Source organism: Humulus lupulus, chromosome 4 (genome assembly GCF_963169125.1).
Source record: "Humulus lupulus chromosome 4, drHumLupu1.1, whole genome shotgun sequence".
Taxonomy (NCBI): domain Eukaryota; kingdom Viridiplantae; phylum Streptophyta; class Magnoliopsida; order Rosales; family Cannabaceae; genus Humulus; species Humulus lupulus.
In genome coordinates, this window is record NC_084796.1 from 4,887,428 (window position 1) to 4,907,726 (window position 20,299).

The following is a 20,299-nucleotide window of genomic DNA, read 5'->3' on the forward strand; positions in this document are numbered from 1 at the left end:
GTGTTTCATTCAAATTGGGATTTCATTAAGGATGATTTAGTGGAGGTTTTTAAGGAGTTCCAAGCCGACGGTTCTATCCCAATGGGTTCCAACGATACTTACATATGTCTTATTCCAAAAAAGCTCAATAGTTGTCGCGTGAATGATTTTAGACCAATTAGCCTTGTCACGAGTGTGTATAAGATTATTTCAAAAGTTTTGGCCAATAGACTGAAAGGGGTGTTGTCAGAGACTATTTCAGAAACCCAGGGTGCGTTTGTAGAAGGTAGACAGATCCTAGATTCTGTTCTAGTGGCTAATGAAGCAGTGGAAGATTATCGGAGTAAAGGGAAGAGGGGTTGGGTGTTCAAGATTGATTTTGAAAAAGCTTGTGATTGTGTGGAGTGGGATTTTTTGGATTTTTTCCTTGAACAAAAAGGTTTCGGTGCTATTTGGCGAAAGTGGATGAGGGGTTGTCTCAATTCAGTCTCTTTTTCAGTTTTTGTGAATGGCAAGCCTTGGGGTAAATTTGGGGCCTCTCGTGGGCTTCGTCAAGGGGACCCTTTATCTCCTTTTCTGTTCACCATTGTGGCGGATGTTATTAGTAGTTTGGTGGACAAAGCAAAGGCAAATTCAGTTATTGAAGGATTTAGGGTGGGCAAGGACAAGGTGGAGGTGAGTCATCTGCAATTTGCTGATGATACAGTTTTCTTTATAAATGACGAGGTGTCACTTCAGGCTCTTCTAGATATTCTCAAGGCCTTTTCGGCCATTTCAGGTTTGCAAATTAATTTGCAAAAGTGTCAATTATTAGGGCTTAATGTGGAGGAGGAGGTTGTGATTTCTCGTGCTTCTTGTATTGGGTGTGAGGTTGGTAAATGGCCAATGAGGTATTTGGGTCTTCCTTTGGGAGGCAATCCGAGACTTAAGTCTTTTTGGGAGCCAGTTGTGGCTAAGTGTGCAAATCGGTTAGCTGGGTGGAAGAGTGCCTTTCTTTCTAGAGGGGGCCGACTGACTTTGATTCAATCGGTGTTGTCATCTTTACCGGTTTATTATTTCTCGCTGTTCAGGGCTCCGAAAATTATTTTGAAGGGTTTGGAAAGGCTGATGTGCGATTTTTTTTGGGATGGGACAGATAACAAGGGGTCCGAGCATTTGGTAGCTTGGAAAGATGTTTGTAAACCCATTTTTCAAGGTGGTCTTGGAATAGGTCATCTAGAAGAAAGAAACAAAGCATTTCTCCTTAAATGGTTATGGAGATTCCCTTTGGAGCATAATTCACTTTGGCACAAAGTGGTGGTGAGTCGTTATGGCCGGGCGGAAAATTTGTGGGACACAAAGTCGATGGGGAGATTTACTGCGAGGGGCCCGTGGAAGGACATCTCTTCTCTTTATGGCGAGTATTTAGGGATGGTCCACTTTAAAGTGGGGTGCGGAGATTTGGTGAGGTTTTGGGAGGATGTTTGGATTGAAGGGCAAGCTTTGAAGGACAGGTTTTCGAATTTGGCCATTATTTCTCAAGCTAAGAACATGCCAATTGTTGAGTTGGGTGTTTCTGCGGACGGGGGAGAAGGGGTGGATTGAGATTTTCGTTTTAGAAGGCCTCTTTTCGATAGGGAAGTAATTTCTTTGATTGAGCTTCTAAGGGTTTTGGAGTTTGTTAAGTTACCGTCAATTTTGGACGATAGGAGGGTTTGGGAGGCCGATCCCAGCGAGTTGTTCTCTTGCAAGTCCGCTTTTCAGAAGCTAAATTTAATTGATGTTCGAGCGGATGTGTTGTGGGCAAGGATATTGTGGAAAAGTCAAGTCCCTTCAAAAATAAAGGTTTTCAGCTGGTTATTGTGTTTGGAGAAACTTAGTGTTAATGATGTTCTACAGCGTCGCTGTCCGTATCTATGCCTCTCTCCTAGCTGGTGTGTTTGTTGTAAAAAGGCGGCTGAATCTGTATCTCATTTATTTTTGTTTTGCGATTTGGCACAGTCAATTTGGTCAAAGGTGTGGGGTGAATTTGGGGTGAGCTGGTGCCATCCTTCTTCTTGCTCCCAGTTGTTATGCTCTGGTTTAATGGGGAATAAACGTTTGAATAAGCTGTGGAGGGCCACTATTTTAGCTACTTTTTGGGCAATTTGGTTAGAACGGAATGGCAGAATCTTTGACGAAAAGACTAGCCTCCCTTTAATCATTTGGGAGAGAATTAAGTTTTGGGTGGCTACTTGGGTGTATCGCACAAAGGGTTTTGAGGGTTTATCCTTTTTGGATCTCTCCAGAGAGTGGAAGAGTTTTTTGGTAGTGTAGTCTGGGCTGTAGGGGGTGTATTATTTTCCTTGTATTATTTTCTTGTTTGTACCAAGGTTTTCCTCCGCCATAAGCGAGGGTTATTAATTTATTTGAGGGGGGGTCGGGTCTAGTGCCTGGTCTCTATCTCCTTTTCTTTCAAAAAAAAAAATATTGATTTGTCATAACAAGATATGCCCATATCCATATTATATATAAGAGGAATTAACACTAGAACAGATCAATAAAATAGGATCAAAAAGATGTAAATGAAAAGTTCATACCTTGTTTTTCTCACAGTGAGCAATATCAGAAAACCATGTCTCATCAACTACCACATCAGGGGTTAGAGGTATTCCTTTCTCAAAAACAGCAGAAATGGAAGAAGTTATAACCACTCTCTTCGTGGATGGAACTTTTGCACATGATCTCAAAACATTTAATGTTCCATTCACAGCTGGATCAATTAGTTCTGCCTGAAATAATTAATCTAAAATCAATCCATGATGTGTGTAAAAATCATTTGCCTTATAGGATAACAAGCCAAGCTTTTTTAAAAAAAAAAAAAATTAAGATGTAAGAAGATGTCTACCTGTGGATCAACGGTTGAGCTTGAATCGAGTACAGGAGAAGCTGTATGAAAAACCCCATCACAGCCATTGATAGCAGAATCAAAAGAGCCTTCTTCCATTAAATTTGCTTTGAACAAATGAAGTCTTTCTTTAGCTCCATCTAGTGCAACCAAGTGAGCTGTTTTCTGTGGATCATCTATATGGTTCATAAAAATGAGAGATTTAAGTATATAACAATCGTATAGAATGAGATTACTTTTATTAAAACAAAAAAAGCTTTCTTTTTGGAATGAAAAACAAAGAATCTCCCAGAACTAACTTGGGTCACGAACAGATGCATTAACAGTGTATCCCTGATTTAGTAACAGCTTAACCAGCCATGAGGCTATGTAGCCTGATGCTCCTGTTACACACACCACCTTCCCTATCCCACTCATTCTCTCTTTCTCCCAAGTGTTCACAGCCAATTAAGACTAATTTTGAGGTATTTGTAGTAAGCAAAGATGGATACGAGCTCATTTTGACTATTTTATTAGCACGTTTGTGAACCAATCAACAAAAAAAAAAACAAAAGTAAGTCAATGGGATCTGTCATTGGACTAAGTGAGAGTTCATAGAAGATAATATTTAATATAGTAGTAACAACGTTGTTTTCCTACCTGAATGGTGCTTTGAGCAGAGAAGGGTAGAAAATGCGCAGGTGGGTCATCGTCATCAATGTCCATCTCTGACAATAAACAAATCTTAATTCTCTGGCCGGACAGACTATCGAAGACGACAAGTTTAATTGTCGTACCTTTTAAAGCAGTGTAGTGAAAACGACAACTTTTATTGTACAAAGAAGAATTTTGCTTAATTTTATATATAAAATTTATTAATATTTTTATTAAATTTATCTCATTCTCATATAAATTTTAAATAAATAAATAACATAAAATATTAACATTGTACATTGATTTATTTTATTTTTGTATGCATTTTAAATTAAAATATTGTTTATAATTTTTTTAAATATATACAATATGAGAACCTTTTTAAATATAAATGATAATTTTTTTATAAAAATTAAAATTATGTATTATATATTATTATAATGATATTTTATAATATTTAAATTTATATTAATATAAGTATTAAATATTAGTCTTGTATTAAATATTATTATTGTAATAATATTTTATAATATTTGAATTCATTTTAATATAATTAGTAAAAAAATTAGGATTATATATTATTATCATGATATTTATACTAAAGTCATGATATGAAAAAAGACTAATATAATCCTTACAAAGAGAAAGACTAAATTAGTCTTCTAAGCTATTAATAATTACTTTAACATCCCAAACTCACGATGTTGTAGCAAGAAGTATTGAAAGTTTGTCAACTAGAAAGTGAAAGTGTGAAATAGGATGTGACTTGGAGAAGAAGTCTGCAATCTGCAAATTGGAAGGAACAAAAGGCAAAGCAATGCTGCCATGCTTTAGGTGGTGACGAGTAAAATGACAATTGATCTCAATGTGTTTGGTGGGCTCATGAAAGACTGAGTTCTGAGCAATCTAGATAGCACTTTGGTTGTCACAATACACAGGAGTGGAATGAGAAAGAACAACACCCATATCTGCAAGTAACCAACGTAACCAAACAATCTCTTTCATTGTTAATGACATAGCACGATATTCTGGTTCAGTAGAAGAATGAGAGACCACAGTTTGTTTCTTACTCTTCAAAGAAATAAGAGAATCACCCAAAAAGATACAAAAACCAGTAGCTGACTTACGATCTGTGGGATCAAGACTATGATCAACATCAGAATATGTCCGTAGCTCCAAGGAAGAAGTTGATGGAAATACCAATTTTTGGAAGATAGTACCTCGAAGATACCTCAAAATACGAAGAACATTGCCCAATGAACAGTAGTAGGAGAAGACACAAACTGGCTAACAATATGAACAACATATGCAATGTCTGAATTACACAAAATCTGCACCAAAACATTACACAAAGTGACGTGGCAATGCTTTTTTTAAAACAGTGGTTCCAGTTTTAATAAATGTGATTGGCAAAGCTAGTCTGCCACGTCACTGTATATAATATTTAGATGCATATTTTGGTGCACATATCATTACTCTTCTTATAAACATGTACGAAATGATACAACACAACAATGATACAAATTTGAAATGCTATACGATGAGTTATTATAATAATTTTTATAAATAATATGCTAGATGAAAACATAAATGAAAGCCCATTATGAATGCTTTATGATACAAAATCCTAAGGAAACAAAGCTTAATTACGAACTTAATCTGTCCTATTCTAGGATTTTATTCAATTTTTCCTTGTACTATAGCTTGGTCTGCTAAGCAAAATAATCTGCCTTGTTGAAGGAATCACCTTCACCAGTGTATGTGTGTGAAATCTATGTTTCTGTCTGCCAACTTGGAATATTTCAGATTTTATTGTGAAAGTAACTCGCATCTTCGGTTGTTTTGCTGTGTTGGAACTTGTCAAATGGACACACATTTTCAATGGTTTAGGTCCTCTTATCACTGTCTCATTTCAGTTTCTGTTCTTGATGAAGTTGAAGAGTGGTGCATATGCCTCTTTGTTTATTTGCTCTATATCTCTATCATTGAAGTTCTAATGTGTTCCTCACAATTGATCAAGGGACATTAATTGAGATTTGTAGCTATAGCGAATGTTCAATATAATTTGGCTCTGTATTGTTTTGATGCATTGATACTTTCAAGTCTTGTTTATGTTTCTGCCTGACTATATATTTTTTTTTTTTGAAAGGCAAATTGGTGAGATTTGATCCTCATAAGGAAAATTACAAAACGCAAGATTGAAATGCATCACGCTTTCGAGTGTTGAGAGATCATTAGTATCTACATATTGACACTCAGCACTCACCTAACGTAAACCGAGGATTACAAAACATGCCTCGAAAACAAATGTGCACACAACATGACCCAAAAATAAAAACACAACAAAGAAAAAAGAAAAAAGCAGAATGTAAGGTAATTTTTGGTGTTATCCTTGTTAGGTAGGTGTCAACCACGTAATAACCAATTATCAACACAAGATATTGAGTGCCATGGGACCAACAACACATCAAAAGAGGACCCCCAATCGCACAAAATTCTTTAGAACATGATTTTTTTCCCCTTGCACACTAATCACTTCTTTTCGGCCAACTGGGGGTCTATGCATCAGGTGATCAGTAGGGGGTTCAGTAGCCAATGCTAATGCACCAAGAGTATCCATGATAAGATTAACCCAAAGAAGCTGCACTGCATTAAGTGGAGCACCACCAGAGGAAACAGCAGCCACAACATTAATAATAAGTGCTGCAACATTAACTGTGAGCTGGAACTGAATAAATTTCTGAATGTTTGCATATACAGATCCTTGATACCAACTATGGCAAGTAGAACAAGATCATCCTCAGGTAATGCCCAACGAGATCGTTGTTCTTCATCAGTTGGAACTGTTTCTAGCTCACATGTTCTGTATGCAATAGCAACACAACGTAAAGCCTTTGCAGCCATGCCATCAATAGCTTTCTTGAAATGAAGAACCTTTTCTTCATCCATGGCTACTGCCTGATTGCTCTCATCAATATACTGCGTACATGAAGCCAAAACTATTTCAGCAGCGCCTTTCCAGTGTACATGAACTTGAGAGTCAGGAAGTTTAACTGCAACACCACCTCGCTTTTTCTCTGAGCTGAATGGGAAAACATGAAGAATTGTAGATTCTGATCTGACAACTTCAAAATTCATTCCCAACTGAATTCCCCAGGAAATAATGGCCTTTTCTGTTGGTGATCCAGAAACCTCTACTTCACCCCCACCCTCCGGTACAAAAACACCACCATTCGCATTCTGAGCAATACTTTCAAAAAGTAAAGACAACATTGGAGACAACTGTGACTTGTTATCAGCAGGAGCAATTTTTTCCGGACCAACATAGGCCTCAACAACAGTCATCTGATTTAGAGTTAAGGTTCCAGTCTTATCACTACAGATGGTTTCTGCAGAACCCATTGTCTCACATGCAGAAAGCCTTCGAACCAAGGCTTTATCTGCCATCATTTTCCTCACTGAGCATGCAAGAGTTAAAGTAACAGCCAATGGAAGCCCTTCAGGAACCGCAACTACAACAATAGTGACCGCAACAGTAACAATTTTAATGGCTCCATCTATAGCATCACCAACTTTAGTCACCCCTCCAATAAACTGACTAGTACCATCTACATTTTTTGCATGCCCAGCGAAGTATCTGACCAGAAGAACAACCAAAACAACAAAAGCTACTGTGAGACCAACAATTCCAATGAATGTTGCAACCCCATTTAAGCGTACCTGCAAAGGTGTTTCTTCACCAGTGTCCTCTGAAATACTAGCCATGAGCAATCCCCATTCAGTATTAATTCCAACACTTGTGACCAGCATCGTACCACTTCCATCTACTACTTTACACCCAGACATTAGAAATGGTTCTTTAGAGTCCTTATGAACAATTTTTCTTTCCCCAGTCATGCTAGATTCATCTATTGCGAGTGAATGACCAGAGATTAGAATACCATCAGCAGGAACTTGGTTATGCCTCCCACAGAAACATCCAAAAACTCCTGCCTTTTTCCGAGGATATGTGTTTGACCCAAATGCATTTCTTCTTTTTAGCAGGTCTTCATCATCCCCATCGATTCCCTTCTCTACGTTTGTTTTAATTAATTCTGCTACCCCTTTAACCCCTCCATATTCTTGGAATGTAGGTAAACTATGATCCCTTGTCATTGCAGCAAGTTGCTCTTGTCCAATACCAAAATCACCACCATCTGGAGGTGGTTTTTTTACATCTCCATTGGTTTTTTGTTCTGCAACTGCTCCTGCTCATGCTTTAAAAAGGTATGCAGCTCGAATGGCTTGTGCATGAGCTCGAATGGAAAATCCCAACCCAGGAAGCAAGCCATGGTAATAATCGAGTTAATCATATCAAAGTAGCAATACTTGTTCTAATTAACATTTGACATAACATGTGTATTTACAGTCAAGACAACAAGAGATGAACATGAATCTCATTAATTTGGATTATTTTAACAGCAAATGGTAGAAAGTTCATAACTTATTTGGTTTTATGTAGTCAATTTTGGGTGCAAATTTAATATACATGCACATCTATTATTCTCATTTGAACTATACTGTCCATTCTGATTCTTATTGCCACAAATTAAGCAATGAACTTTTTTTCTTCATAGTTCTACCTATAAATGGATGTGATAGTGTGTATTCAATAGGTGATGGGATTGATAGCAGTAAAGTTGATGATTTGGTGGAGTATCTTTGTGGCCACGTAAGTTCATTTTGAGTTTTTCTTTTAAAAAATAAATGTTAGAGCTTTATATTAGGAAATATATGAAGTTAAATAGATTGCATACTCATTGATGCCGCAAGGAATCAGCCAGATGAAATGCTTGCAACTCTTACCAAAGGTAGTATTGAGTGACAAACATAAGGATGATGTGTTCAAAATTACAGATTTAGCTGAGCTTGAACATCTAAGTGGAAGCCTTTGCATTTTGGGTTTGGAAAATATTAATGATGCGACGGAGGCTTCAAAGGCTAATTTAAAGGATAAGAAGGACCTTACGAAACTAACTTTGAGGTGGAGCGATGATGCTGTTGATGCTGATAGTTCGCAAAAAGAATTAGATGTGCTTGACGCCCTTCGACCACATACAAGCTTGAAGAGTCTGAAGATTGAAAGTTATAGAGGTACAACATTCTCGAACTGGATTGCAGATGATGCATTTTCTAATTTAGTATCGATTACTTTGGTAAATTGTAAAAGCTGTTGTTATTTACCACCACTTGGACAACTAGCTTCTCTCAAAAATCTCACAATTTATGGATGTGATAGTGTGTATTCAATAGGTGATGGGATCGATAGCAGTGGTCCTCTATTCACTTGTTTAGAAAGTTTATATATTTGGAATATGTTGATGTGGAAAGAATGGTCATTTGGTACCGAAGCAATTCTTCAAGAAGGTCAAGTGTTCCCTCTTCTAAAACAAGTTTGGCTGGGGAATTGTCCCAAGCTTAATGTTGGCTTACCTGGTTATCTTCCATCACTAGAAAGTCTCAGTATCGGTGATTGTGAAGAAATGGAGTATTTGCTTCCGAGAACTCAACAGACTGTCACAGCCCCACCCTTTCTTGGTGACGTATCCATATCAGACTGTCCTGTGTTGGAGTCACTTCTAGATTGGGGATCACACTCCAAAGTAAAGGCACTTTCTCTAAGGAACTCAAAAGTGCTTTTTGAGAATCGTATTAAATGGGATCTACAGAAACTCTCATGTTTGGAATACATAGAAATTACAGGATGGGAAGATGATTCGTTTCCCGACGAAGGGCTCCTTCCGATCACTCTTGAGACAATTGTGATCGGAGATTCTAGCAAACTTGAGACCCTAAATGGAAAGGCTTTTCAACAACTAACATCCCTTACTGATTTATCGATTAGAAGCTGTAAAAGCCTCCGGTGCTTGCCAGAAGAAGGGCTGCCTACCTCTCTTACTGATTTATCAATTAGTGGATGTCCTTTGCTAAATCAACGATGTGAAAAAGGAGGAGAAGATTGGCCTAAGATTCAACACATCACAAAAGTGGAATTGGATGATAAACTTGTCAATTAAATCATGCAGTGATCTATATGTATTCAGGTACGTTCTTTTATTTTTACACATTTATTTTATCGTACCAATTGCTATTAACTCAATGTCAACGAATTGCAAAACCAAATTTAGTTATACTTCTTATTTTAATTTTAAAAGTTATATAGAAATATTGCAATGTGTGTATTCAGTTTTAATTTTCAAACTATACTAAAGACAGAAATATTTATTTGTTCTTTATTAATGAACATAATGAACCATTTCTTGTACTAACCAGATGATCAATGGGTCGGATGAGTTGAAGGAATGAACTATATCGAATGGTTGTAAAGCTGATGATTTGGTTGAGTATCTTTGTGGCCACGTAAGTTCATTTTGAGTTTTTCTTTTAAAAAATAAATGTTAGAGCTTTATATTAGGAAAGATATGAAGTTAAATAGATTGAATACTCATTTATGTTCATGAAGGTTTCCACTTTTTTGATACAATTTTGTTTAGAATGATCAACTTTGCTGAAGCCTTTCTACACTGGATGTAGGGTCTTTATTCTTTATTGGCCTAACCCAGTATAATTCATCTTGTCTAATTTATTTAGTTATTTTTTTGCTCTATTTGCCTCTGATCTGATGTGTGTTGCTGATTGTTTAAGGTTTGGTGTATGTTTACATAGCTTAGTTATTCTTAAGTTAGTCTTGGTATACTTTTGTCTGAACAATACATATTGGGCGTGCTATAAATTGGTCTTGCAATTAATCTAAACATTATCCTCTGTTTCAGGTAGAACTATTGTGATAAATAAGTTATGTTTTCACTTTGATTGCCTTTGCTTGAGAAGTGAAGCTTTAAAACTCATGAAGGCCAATACAGGAAGAAGGAGATCTTGTATCTGAAATCTGAAATCTTTTTGAGATATTGATGTCAGCTTCTTTTTATTTAGTTTAAACCATTCAACTTGTTGAAGGAATTATAATCTCATGGCCAAAAGAAGAATCTGTGGTTGTGAAACACAAAAAAGCATCTCCTCTTGAATCATGGTTTAATATATATATATATATATGTATAGCTTGATCATCGTTTTAGTACATTTTCTTATAAACAAGTTTCCTTTAAACAGATTTTGATTTTGACATTGCCACCAAAAGCCAAAGAGATGTGAAAGTGACAAACTTGATAAACCACTGAAACATGTATTGAACCAGAGATATGAGTAGATTCTAGGATCAACTTTTACTCTGTTTTTGTTCAATTGCATAATGTCACGTTTATCATTTGTTAAAATTCAACCATAAGATACAAAATTTTCAAATTTGGCTCACCATGGTTGTTTATTATCAGGTTATGTTGATTAGAAAGCCACAATTGTGGTTTTATATGGATAATTTTTGGATGCTATGGCATCGGATTCATAGCGTTTTTAGATATTAAACTTTTATGAACGTAATCTGCTCTATAGGATTTTATGTTCATTTTGTTCATGTATTTTAACTTGGTATGCTAAACAAATGAATTTGTCTTTCTGAAGGAATTTCCAGTGCATGGACATTTGACAAGAAGCAAAAGCTGTGGCAAAATGGCCACACCATGTTCTATTTCTAAGAGTGTTGAACTGAAGACAGCGTTCCAGTGACGCAATGGAAAAATTAATGAGATGCCCAAGTAATGAAAAATTCCTCTGATCATCCATAATCTATGTTTAGAATGTGTCCTGTAGACTACTTTGAAACTTTCAGCCCTGTAGTCAAGCCATCTACTATTCGGGTCATCCTATCTCTTGCTGTATCTCATGATTGGGATGTTCAACAAATTGACATCAACAATGCATTTCTAAATGGCACTCTTGAAGAGGAAGTTTACATGTCCCTACCAGCTAGTTATGTCAATCCTAAGTTTCCTACTGTAGTATGCAAACTTGACAAAGCTCTCTATGGTCTCAAGTAGGCTCCTCGCGCCTGGTTTGACAAATTACGCACCACGCTGCAATCTCTCTTCGCTGAAATAGGTGTCAAGCACAACAAACCTGCAGTGATCTGGTGTGACAACTCGGGAGCTCGACAATTAGCTTCAAATCCAGTATTCCACTCAAGAACCAAGCACATTGAAATTGATGTGCACTTTATTAGAGATAAAGTGCAAAACAAGAAAATTGAAGTAAGGTACATTCCATCAGAAGAACAAACAGCTGATATTCTAACTGTTAGAGTTATTATTTGAGGGTATTTTAGTCTTTTCTTAATTATTGTTATTTTATATCTTTTGCCTTATATAAAAGGCTTGGCTTATAAGTTTTGTAACCTAGAATACATTCTCTCTATTTTTGCAATACACTCTAGCCTCCCTTTTCTCTCTTCATCTTTTTGCTATCTCTTATTTGGGTTTTATGGATTGTGTCTTTGCATAATTATCATGGTATCAGAGAAGGGTTTATGGAATTGAATTTCTTAAGCGTAACCATAGCTTTTGCGGATCCAACTCCGCTGTGAGTTGGCTGGGGGTTGCTTGGGTCTCCTTCGTATTGCAGCAAACTGGGTCGAAGCATCTTTGCAGTAACTCGGTATGTGATTTTCGTGTTCATTTTGAAATTTTAGGGTTTCGTCAGATTGCAGAATTTGAGAACTTTTGTCTGAGATAGCATTTGGAAATTTGTTTCTGAAATGGCAAGTAATAGAGATGATTCCCTTCAATCCATTAGTGTGAGGTTAGATGGAAAGAATTATTCTTATTGGAACTATGTGATGAAAAAAATTTTGAAAGGGAAAAAGATGTGGGGTTATGTTTCTGGAACTTTGGTTAAACCAACAAATGACAAAGCAGATTATGCAACTTTGCTAGAAAATTGGGAAGTGGATAATTCAAAAATTATTACTTGGATAAACAACTCTGTAGAACACTCCATAGGTACCCAACTAGCCAAGTATGAAACAGCGAAGGAAGTTTGGGACCATCTTGCAAGGCTGTATACTCAGTCTAACTTTGCAAAGCAATATCAATTAGAATCAGATATTAGAGCTCTTGAACAGAAAGATATGAGTATTCAAGAGTTCTATTCAGTTATGACAGATCTATGGGATCAATTGGCCCTTACTGAATCTGCAGAATTACGAGCTTTTGCACCATATATTGCTCGTAGGGAGGAACAACGATTGGTTCAGTTTTTGATGGCACTTCGTGATGACTTTGAGGGACTCCGTGGCTCTATTTTGCATCGTTCTCCACTTCCTTCGGTTGATTCAGTAGTTAGTGAACTATTGGCAGATGAAATTCGTCTTAAGTCTCAAGCAGGAAAAGGCATCCTCCCAGCACCCAGTCCCTCTGTTTTGGTAGTTCCTCCTCGACACTTTACTCACCATGAGAATAAACCTCACACAAAGGTTGGAGTTGATGAATGCAGCTTTTGCAAACAAAAAGGTCACTGGAAGGCTCAGTGTCCTAAATTAGTAAATCGTGCACCTCAGCAACAAAGACATCAACTCAGACCTCCTCAATTCGGTAATCAACCGCCTCATTATGGTAGCCAACCACAGTTTGGCAACCACTCACAACCTCGACCATACCGTCCTCCGCAATTTAATGCCGCTGCTACTGTACCTCCATCTGACTCGTATGATTTTGGGGCCTCATCTTCCAATCCTGCTCTTGCTGCCCTCTCAGAACAGTTTCAGAAGTTTCTTACCATGCAGCCACATGCCATGTCCGCCTCTTCTTCGGTAGGTCAGCCCCCTACTAGCTCTTCAGGTATGACATCCTCTACATGGATTTTAGATTCTGGAGCCTCGCACCATATGTCTCCACATTCGACATCTTTTGTTTCCTTGTGTCCTGCATCATCTGTGCCTGTCATGACTGCTGATGGTACTCCTATGCCATTAGCAGGTGTTGGTTCTGTTGTCAGTCATCATTTATCGCTTCCTAATGTTTACCATAATCCTAAGCTTTCACTAAACCTTGTATCTGTTGGTCAATTGTGTGATTCTGGTTACTCAGTGTCTTTTTCTTCTACTTCTTGTCATGTGCAGGATCCGCAGTCTCAGAAGCTGATTGGGACCGGCCGTAGGCGGGGGGGTTTATATGTTTTGGATGAGCTGAAATTACCAGTATTTGCAGCTCCTAGTGTTGATCTGTCTTCCTTTCGATTGTCTCCATCATCATCTAGTTTTTATTTATGGCACTCTCGCCTTGGTCATGTTTCAGCTTCCCGTTTAAGATTCTTAGCTTCTACAGGAACCTTAGGAGATTTGCAAGTTCATGATATTTCTGATTGTAGTGGTTGTAAACTTGCAAAATTTTCTGCTTTACCTTTCAGTAAAAGTACTTCATGTTCTGTTGCACCTTTTGACTTAGTTCATTCTGATGTGTGGGGACCCTCTCCTATTGCTACAAAAGGAGGGTCTAGATATTATGTCTCTTTTGTTGATGATCACACTCGATTTTGTTGGGTTTTTCTAATGAAATGTCGTTCTGATTTCTATGATATTTATGATCGTTTTCGAGCTTATGTAAAAACTCAACATGCTTCTGTTATTAAATGTTTTAGATGTGATCAAGGTGGTGAATATACTTCAAATAAATTATGTAATTTGCTTGCTTTAGATGGAACTGTGTATCAAACTTCTTGTACAGATACCCCTGAACAAAATGGTGTTGCTGAAAGAAAGCATAGACACATTATTGAAACTGCTCGTTCTCTTTTGTTGTCCTCATCTGTGCCTAGTCAGTTTTGGGGAGAAGCAGTTCTCACTGCAGTCAATCTTATTAATAAGATTCCATCTTCAATCACTTCAGGTTTGTCCCCTTTTGAAAAACTATATGGACATATTCCTGATTATTCTTCTTTGAGAGTCTTTGGTTCTACTTGCTTTGTTCTTCGTCCTAGTGTAGAGCGTACAAAACTGTCATCACGCTCTGCACTTTGTGTGTTCCTTGGTTATGGTGATAGCCAAAAAGGATATCGTTGTTTTGATCCAACTTCTAAAAAATTATATGTATCTCGCCATGTTGTTTTTCTTGAGCATATACCCTTCTTTTCTATTCCTGGCACTACTCACAACTTGACCAAATCAGATCTTATTCATATTGATCCTTTTTGCGAGCATACAAGTACCTCTTCTCCTCAAGTTCCTCAAATTGTAGAGTCTGAATCTTCTCCTGCTCCTATAGTCCCTTTTCCACGTCATTACTCTCGCAGGTCTCGAGCTATTGATACTGGTATTTCGCAGGCTGACATTTCTGAAACACCTCCGCCTACAGCTGTTCTAGATCCTTCTGATACTGTAGATCCTCCTCGCTATCCTCAGCGCACTCGTAAGCCTACTAAACTACCACATTTTGTTTATTCGTCTTATTCTATCCCTTTCACTTCGTTTTTAGCGTCTATTCATTGTCTCTCTAAGCCTTTATCTTATAAAGAAGCAGTTACTGACCCTCTTTGGTAGCATGCTATGAATGAGGAACTTTCAGCTTTGCACAAGACAGATACTTGGGATTTGGTATCTTTACCTCCTGATAAACATACAATTGGTTCTCGTTGGGTTTATAAAATCAAGACCAAGTCTGATGGGTCTGTTGAACGCTACAAAGCTAGATTGGTAGCTAAGGGATTTTCTCAACAGTATGGTATGGATTTTGAGGAAACTTTTGCTCCTGTTGCAAAAATGACTACTGTCCGTGCTCTTATAGCAGTTGCATCTGCTCGTCAGTGGAATATATCTCAGTTGGATGTTAAGAATGCTTTCTTGAATGGCGATTTACATGAAGAGGTCTACATGGTTCCTCCTCCTGGGGTCCCTCACAATCATGGAGAAGTTTGTAAGCTTAAGAAAGCTCTGTATGGTCTCAAACAGGCTCCTCGAGCATGGTTTGAGAAGTTCCCCAATGTTGTTACTTCTCTTGGGTTTCTCTCAAGTAATCATTACTCAGCACTATTTGTTAAGTGTACCAATGCAGGTCGTATTCTCCTTTCCTTATATGTTGATGATATGATCATTACTGGTGATGATTTAGATGGAATTGCAGTGTTAAAGTCTCAATTAGCTTCTCAGTTTGAGATGAAGGATTTGGGGCCTCTTCGGTATTTTCTGGGTATTGAAGTTGCCTTCTCCCCAAAAGGCTATCTTCTTTCTCAGTCAAAATACACTTCTGACATTATTGACCGTGCTCGTCTTACAGATACAAAAGTAGTTGCCACTCCTTTTGAGCTCAATGTTCAGTATTCTCCTTCTGATGGCACTCCCTTGCATGATCCTACTTTGTATCGCACTATTGTTGGCAGTTTGGTTTATCTCACTATCACTCGCCCCGACATTGCATATGCTGTTCACATTGTTAGTCAATTTGTTGCCTCTCCTACTACTGTTCACTGGGCAGCTGTTCTTCGCATTTTGAGGTATCTTCGGGGTACTATCTTTCAAAGCCTTTTGTTTCCCTCCACTTCTTCCTTGGAGCTGCGTGCATACTCTGATGCTGATCATGGTCGTGATCCCACGGATCGAAAGTCTGTTACTGGTTTCTGTATCTTTTTGGGTGATTCTCTTATTTCTTGGAAAAGTAAGAAACAAACTGTTGTCTCCCAATCTTCCACTGAAGCAGAGTACCGCGCTATGTCATCTACTACCAAAGAAATTGTTTGGTTAAGATGGCTGCTTGTAGATATGGGTGTATGTCATTCTCAACCCACTCCTATGTATTGTGACAATCAGAGTGCCATCCAGATTGCTCACAACTCAGTTTTTCATGAACGCACCAAGCACATTGAGATTGATTGTCACTTCACTCGTCACCACCTGAAGCTTGGCACTATCACTTTGCCTTTTGTTCCTTCTTCTTTACAGATTGCTGACTTTTTTACTAAGTCTCATTCTATTTCTCGTTTTCAATTTCTAGTTGGCAAACTCTCGATGCTTATTGTTGCTGCATCGTGAGTTTGAGGGGGGGTGTTAGAGTTATTATTTGAGGGTATTTTAGTCTTTTCTTAATTATTGTTATTTTATATCTTTTTCCTTATATAAAAGGCTTGGCTTATAAGTTTTGTAACCTAGAATACATTCTCTCTATTTTTGCAATACACTCTAGCCTCCCTTTTCTCTCTTCATCTTTTTGCTATCTCTTATTTGGGTTTTATGGATTGTGTCTTTGCATAATTATCACTAACAAAGTCTCTGCCTATTCCAATCTTTCATAAACTCAAGAACAAGCTTACTGTTTCACACTCACCACAGCACAACTTGTGGGGGCATGTTGAAATGAAAGGATTGGAATTATCTGAATTACAAGATGAAGAATATTTTGACAGCTAAGAATATTCTACCGTTAGAATATCTGTACTATACAATCATCAAAATGTTTTGCCACTCCACAATATCAGGATAGTGGTCCCCTTGTGAATATTTTTCTGTTATTCTTTATCCAATAGCATTTCATTCAGTACAATTCTTTCTGTGTATATATATGGTACTCGGTACCTTTATAATCCTTCAGTTGAGCAATACAATTACAGAGGTATATTTTAGTATATTCAAAATTCTCCTTTTTCATCTAGTTTAATATAGCTTGACCATTAGTTTTTAATTAGTCAATTATTTTGATGCAAATTTCCTCCTTTTTAACTCTTTTGGCATTGCATCCAAAAATCAAAGAAAATTAAACGACAACAAGGAACCTGGATTTGAAAGTGAAAAACTTGGAAAACCACTACAATATATGGCTGCTTATGATGGTATGTTTCTACGGAAACCTGAGTTCATACTTCAATCTGCTCTATGATTTTATATTCGCTCTGTTCTTGTATTTTATCTTGGTATGCTAACCAAAAGAATCTGTCTTTCTGAAGGAATTTCCAGTGCATGGACAAGAAGCAAAGCTGTGGAAAAAATGAACACACCATGTTTTTTTTCTAAAGAGTGTTGAACTGAAAACAGTGCTCCAATGACACAATTCCACGAAATGATTAGGAGATTAATCAAAATGGAAAAACTAATGAGATGCTCAAGTGTACTTGGATTCTGGCTCCACCCCCAAATGGATATTCCTCAATTAAATCAGTGCAAGCTTTGGTCAAAAATTGAAGTTCTGTTTTCCTCTGCAGCTTCTTTTGCTATTATTGGTGATGCCATAGTGTTTGATACTTCTTCTTTGAAAGTGACTCTAAACAGGTCAAATTAAATCTGATCAACTATCTACCTCCCCCGTCCTGCTTTGGAATATTTCATCTTGCATTGTGGAAGATTGCTCGAATCTTCAGTTGCTTTGCTGCCCTCAATGTCACCAAATGGGCAACTGCTTCTGTTTTAATGCCTCAGTTTATTTTCTTCTTTTTGTGGATGAAATGTTGTAGAGTCCAAGAACTTTACTTAGCTAAGATAGATAATAGTATGATAGTATTTATAGCATTATCTTTGTAACTGTGGATTTTTGGTTCAGACCGGGAATTATTTGGACACTCATAGTAGTACTTATAGATTTTCTAAGTTTAACCTATAGTTTAAGAATATTAAGTATAACCTAAGGTTTGGTTAATGTGACTGATATTAAGGATTATATTTATTATATTATAAGGTTTAGACATCAACCAATAGGATTTTAAGCACATGTTATGAATGGTGATTAAGGATTAAGTATTTTTGAGGATTAAATTTAATAAGGAGTAAAGTTTGAATGTTATAGGGTCAGTCAGCAGCTTTGAATACGTTGAGGGCTTAGTCAAGGCTGTTTACTCCATTCAAACTTAGCTAAAAATGTGTAATTTCGTGTTTAAATATTCAGCGTGTGCCGATATATCGCAGCTATAGGGGGCGATATGTCGCAGCACGTAGATACGGAAAACACGAAACGATGCACGGTCGCCTCGGGCATACTGGCCCAGGCGATATATCGCCTACAGGGGGCGATATATCGCCTCCTCCAGCATAAATTCAAACTCTTTTGAATTCTTTCCCTTTCAGCCATTCAAACTCCTCCATAAGTCCAGCATCTTTTGAACGAGTCTTCAGCCTCTGCTGAACGATTATTCAAATGATTTTCACCTAAAAAGCCATTATTTTTATTCAAGTAAAATCAAGATACTTTCATTCCCAAACTCTATAAATAGGACCTAGTACCCAGCCATTATTCACCTTTTGCTCTAAGTTCAGAAGCTGCTAGTGTTAAGTGAGTGTGAGAGTGTAAACACCTGGTTTGGGAAAATCATAAGCTTAAACATCATAAGCTTATCAAACACTTTGGGAAGTGAGGTTCTATAGTATTTCGGTTGAGGTGTAGATTGGTCTTTCAAGTCTTTGAGGTAACCAAAACTCTAGTTCATTTATGTATTATGTTATTTTCTTTCTCATAGTCTTCTACTCAATCTCTAACCTTAATCTTCATTTTGGTTAAGGAATCTAAGTTCTTGAGCACATAAGTTTCGGTAAGCATATTTCTCAAATGGTTTAGTCTTTCCATCCCTTTCATTTCATCTCCTTTCTTCTTTAGACTCACTCTTTCTTATGGTTTTAGGAGTGTTCCAAAAAGTCCCAACTCAGTCCACATATCCCGGTAACTTTGATAAGGAAAATAGGCTAGAATCTATATGTTTATGTTTATGTTATCTTATGTGTTATGTTATGATATGTTATGAATGTGTATGTTTGTAGGCTTGGGCTTATGCCCTTTTTGACTAACAAGACCCCAAAAAGATTGTGGGCATATGCCTATTTAGCTGGTAGGACCCCACTAATCTCATGGGCATAAGCTTGTTTAGTCTATGGGACCCCAAGTAATAATGGCCATTATAATAAGTGTATTATGTGTTATGATATGTCTTTACGTTATTATGAAATTGATGTGTATGACTATGTGTTAGATTTTTCCTTGCTGGGCATTAGGCTCATTCCTTTCTGTTTATGTGCAGGAAATAAGCTTTAGAGGCGGAAAGATTCGTGACGCTTAGAGGATGTGTATCGATGGTGAATGGAGTCAAGGGGCCGAGCGTTATTCGATTCGAGGATGTAGTCTTGTTTATGTTTTTTATGGTTTTAGATGTATTTTCCGCATTTTCTATGTAACTCTTTTTACTTTAAGTTATTTTTGTTTTAAAGACAATGGGTACCCATATCCTACTTATTTTTATGAAAGTAGCCTTTGTTTCTACAAGTTTATAATAAATTATGGTATTTTCGCAAATGTATGTTTTAGTAAGAATTTGTATGTATAGTTCGATAATGGTCCAAGAGTCTAGAGTAGTGGGTCATTACAAATGTACTTTCATTGTTTGCTCTATTTTTCTATACTTGGAAGTTCTTATATATGTGACACCTCACTGACTTAAAAATATTTGGCACTGAGATTTGTTTTTAAACTTCAATGAAGTCCCATTTGAGATTGCTATGGGTGATTCAAGCTGGTTTAATAAGGACCATCACCCTCAAAAATTATTTTCATGTTTTGTTTATTTGGTTTAATTTCCCTCTTCAGCTAAAACGCCATGAATTCTCAAAGAGACACCATACCTAAAATGCCTATACTGAACCATGAACTGCCTGTTGATGGTGGAATAGCCATAATGCATTTGGCTTCAACTTGTCACTTTTTGGGTGCAAATTAGTTTGAAATATAGACTAAGGAATTACTGATGAATATACTGAGACTTTTTGTATTGATTTTCCAGCTCAAGAAACAAAAGAGCAGAGTATACATAATTCTAGAATAATGAATATTCTAATAAAGGTGTAACAAACTGTCCTTTACAAGGACAAACAATGATATACAATCATTGCCAAATCATAATAGAGACAAAAATACAAAACAGAAAAATGACTCT

General features: G+C 37.0%; 4 protein-coding genes across 5 annotated transcripts; 2 read left to right on the forward strand and 2 right to left on the reverse strand.

Annotated features, from left to right (window-relative positions):
- Positions 1 to 2,478: 2,478 nt before the first annotated feature.
- Positions 2,479 to 3,579, reverse strand: LOC133831787 (cinnamoyl-CoA reductase CAD2-like). The gene is made up of 5 exons (XM_062262201.1): positions 3,485 to 3,579; positions 3,145 to 3,349; positions 2,846 to 3,021; positions 2,538 to 2,729; positions 2,479 to 2,484 (listed from the first exon to the last, which is right to left on the reverse strand). Exons 2-5 carry the CDS (start codon positions 3,260 to 3,262, stop codon positions 2,479 to 2,481), a joined length of 492 nt encoding a protein of 163 aa, XP_062118185.1. The 5' UTR covers positions 3,263 to 3,349; positions 3,485 to 3,579.
- An 805-nt stretch (positions 3,580 to 4,384) lies between these two features.
- LOC133831788 (calcium-transporting ATPase 8, plasma membrane-type-like) lies at positions 4,385 to 7,633 on the reverse strand. Its single transcript, XM_062262203.1, has 3 exons — positions 6,208 to 7,633; positions 6,015 to 6,124; positions 4,385 to 4,765 (listed from the first exon to the last, which is right to left on the reverse strand). Exons 1-3 carry the CDS (start codon positions 7,631 to 7,633, stop codon positions 4,385 to 4,387), a joined length of 1,917 nt encoding a protein of 638 aa, XP_062118187.1.
- Positions 7,634 to 8,285: 652 nt separating this feature from the next.
- LOC133829754 (putative disease resistance protein RGA1) lies at positions 8,286 to 11,029 on the forward strand. 2 transcript variants are annotated; one of them, XR_009891863.1, is made up of 3 exons: positions 8,286 to 9,561; positions 9,791 to 9,877; positions 10,291 to 11,029. XR_009891863.1 is itself a non-coding variant. In XM_062259544.1 (2 exons), the coding sequence occupies exon 1, from the start codon at positions 8,302 to 8,304 to the stop codon at positions 9,532 to 9,534; it is 1,233 nt and encodes a 410-aa protein (XP_062115528.1). In that variant the 5' UTR covers positions 8,286 to 8,301; the 3' UTR covers positions 9,535 to 9,561; positions 10,291 to 11,029. The 2 variants fall into 2 exon arrangements, 1 of the variants encoding a protein (XP_062115528.1); XM_062259544.1 differs by lacking the exon at positions 9,791 to 9,877.
- Positions 11,030 to 12,103: 1,074 nt separating this feature from the next.
- On the forward strand, positions 12,104 to 13,983 carry LOC133829747 (uncharacterized). The gene is made up of 2 exons (XM_062259521.1): positions 12,104 to 13,245; positions 13,527 to 13,983. Exons 1-2 carry the CDS (start codon positions 12,165 to 12,167, stop codon positions 13,562 to 13,564), a joined length of 1,119 nt encoding a protein of 372 aa, XP_062115505.1. The 5' UTR covers positions 12,104 to 12,164; the 3' UTR covers positions 13,565 to 13,983.
- The last annotated feature ends 6,316 nt before the right edge of the window (positions 13,984 to 20,299 follow it).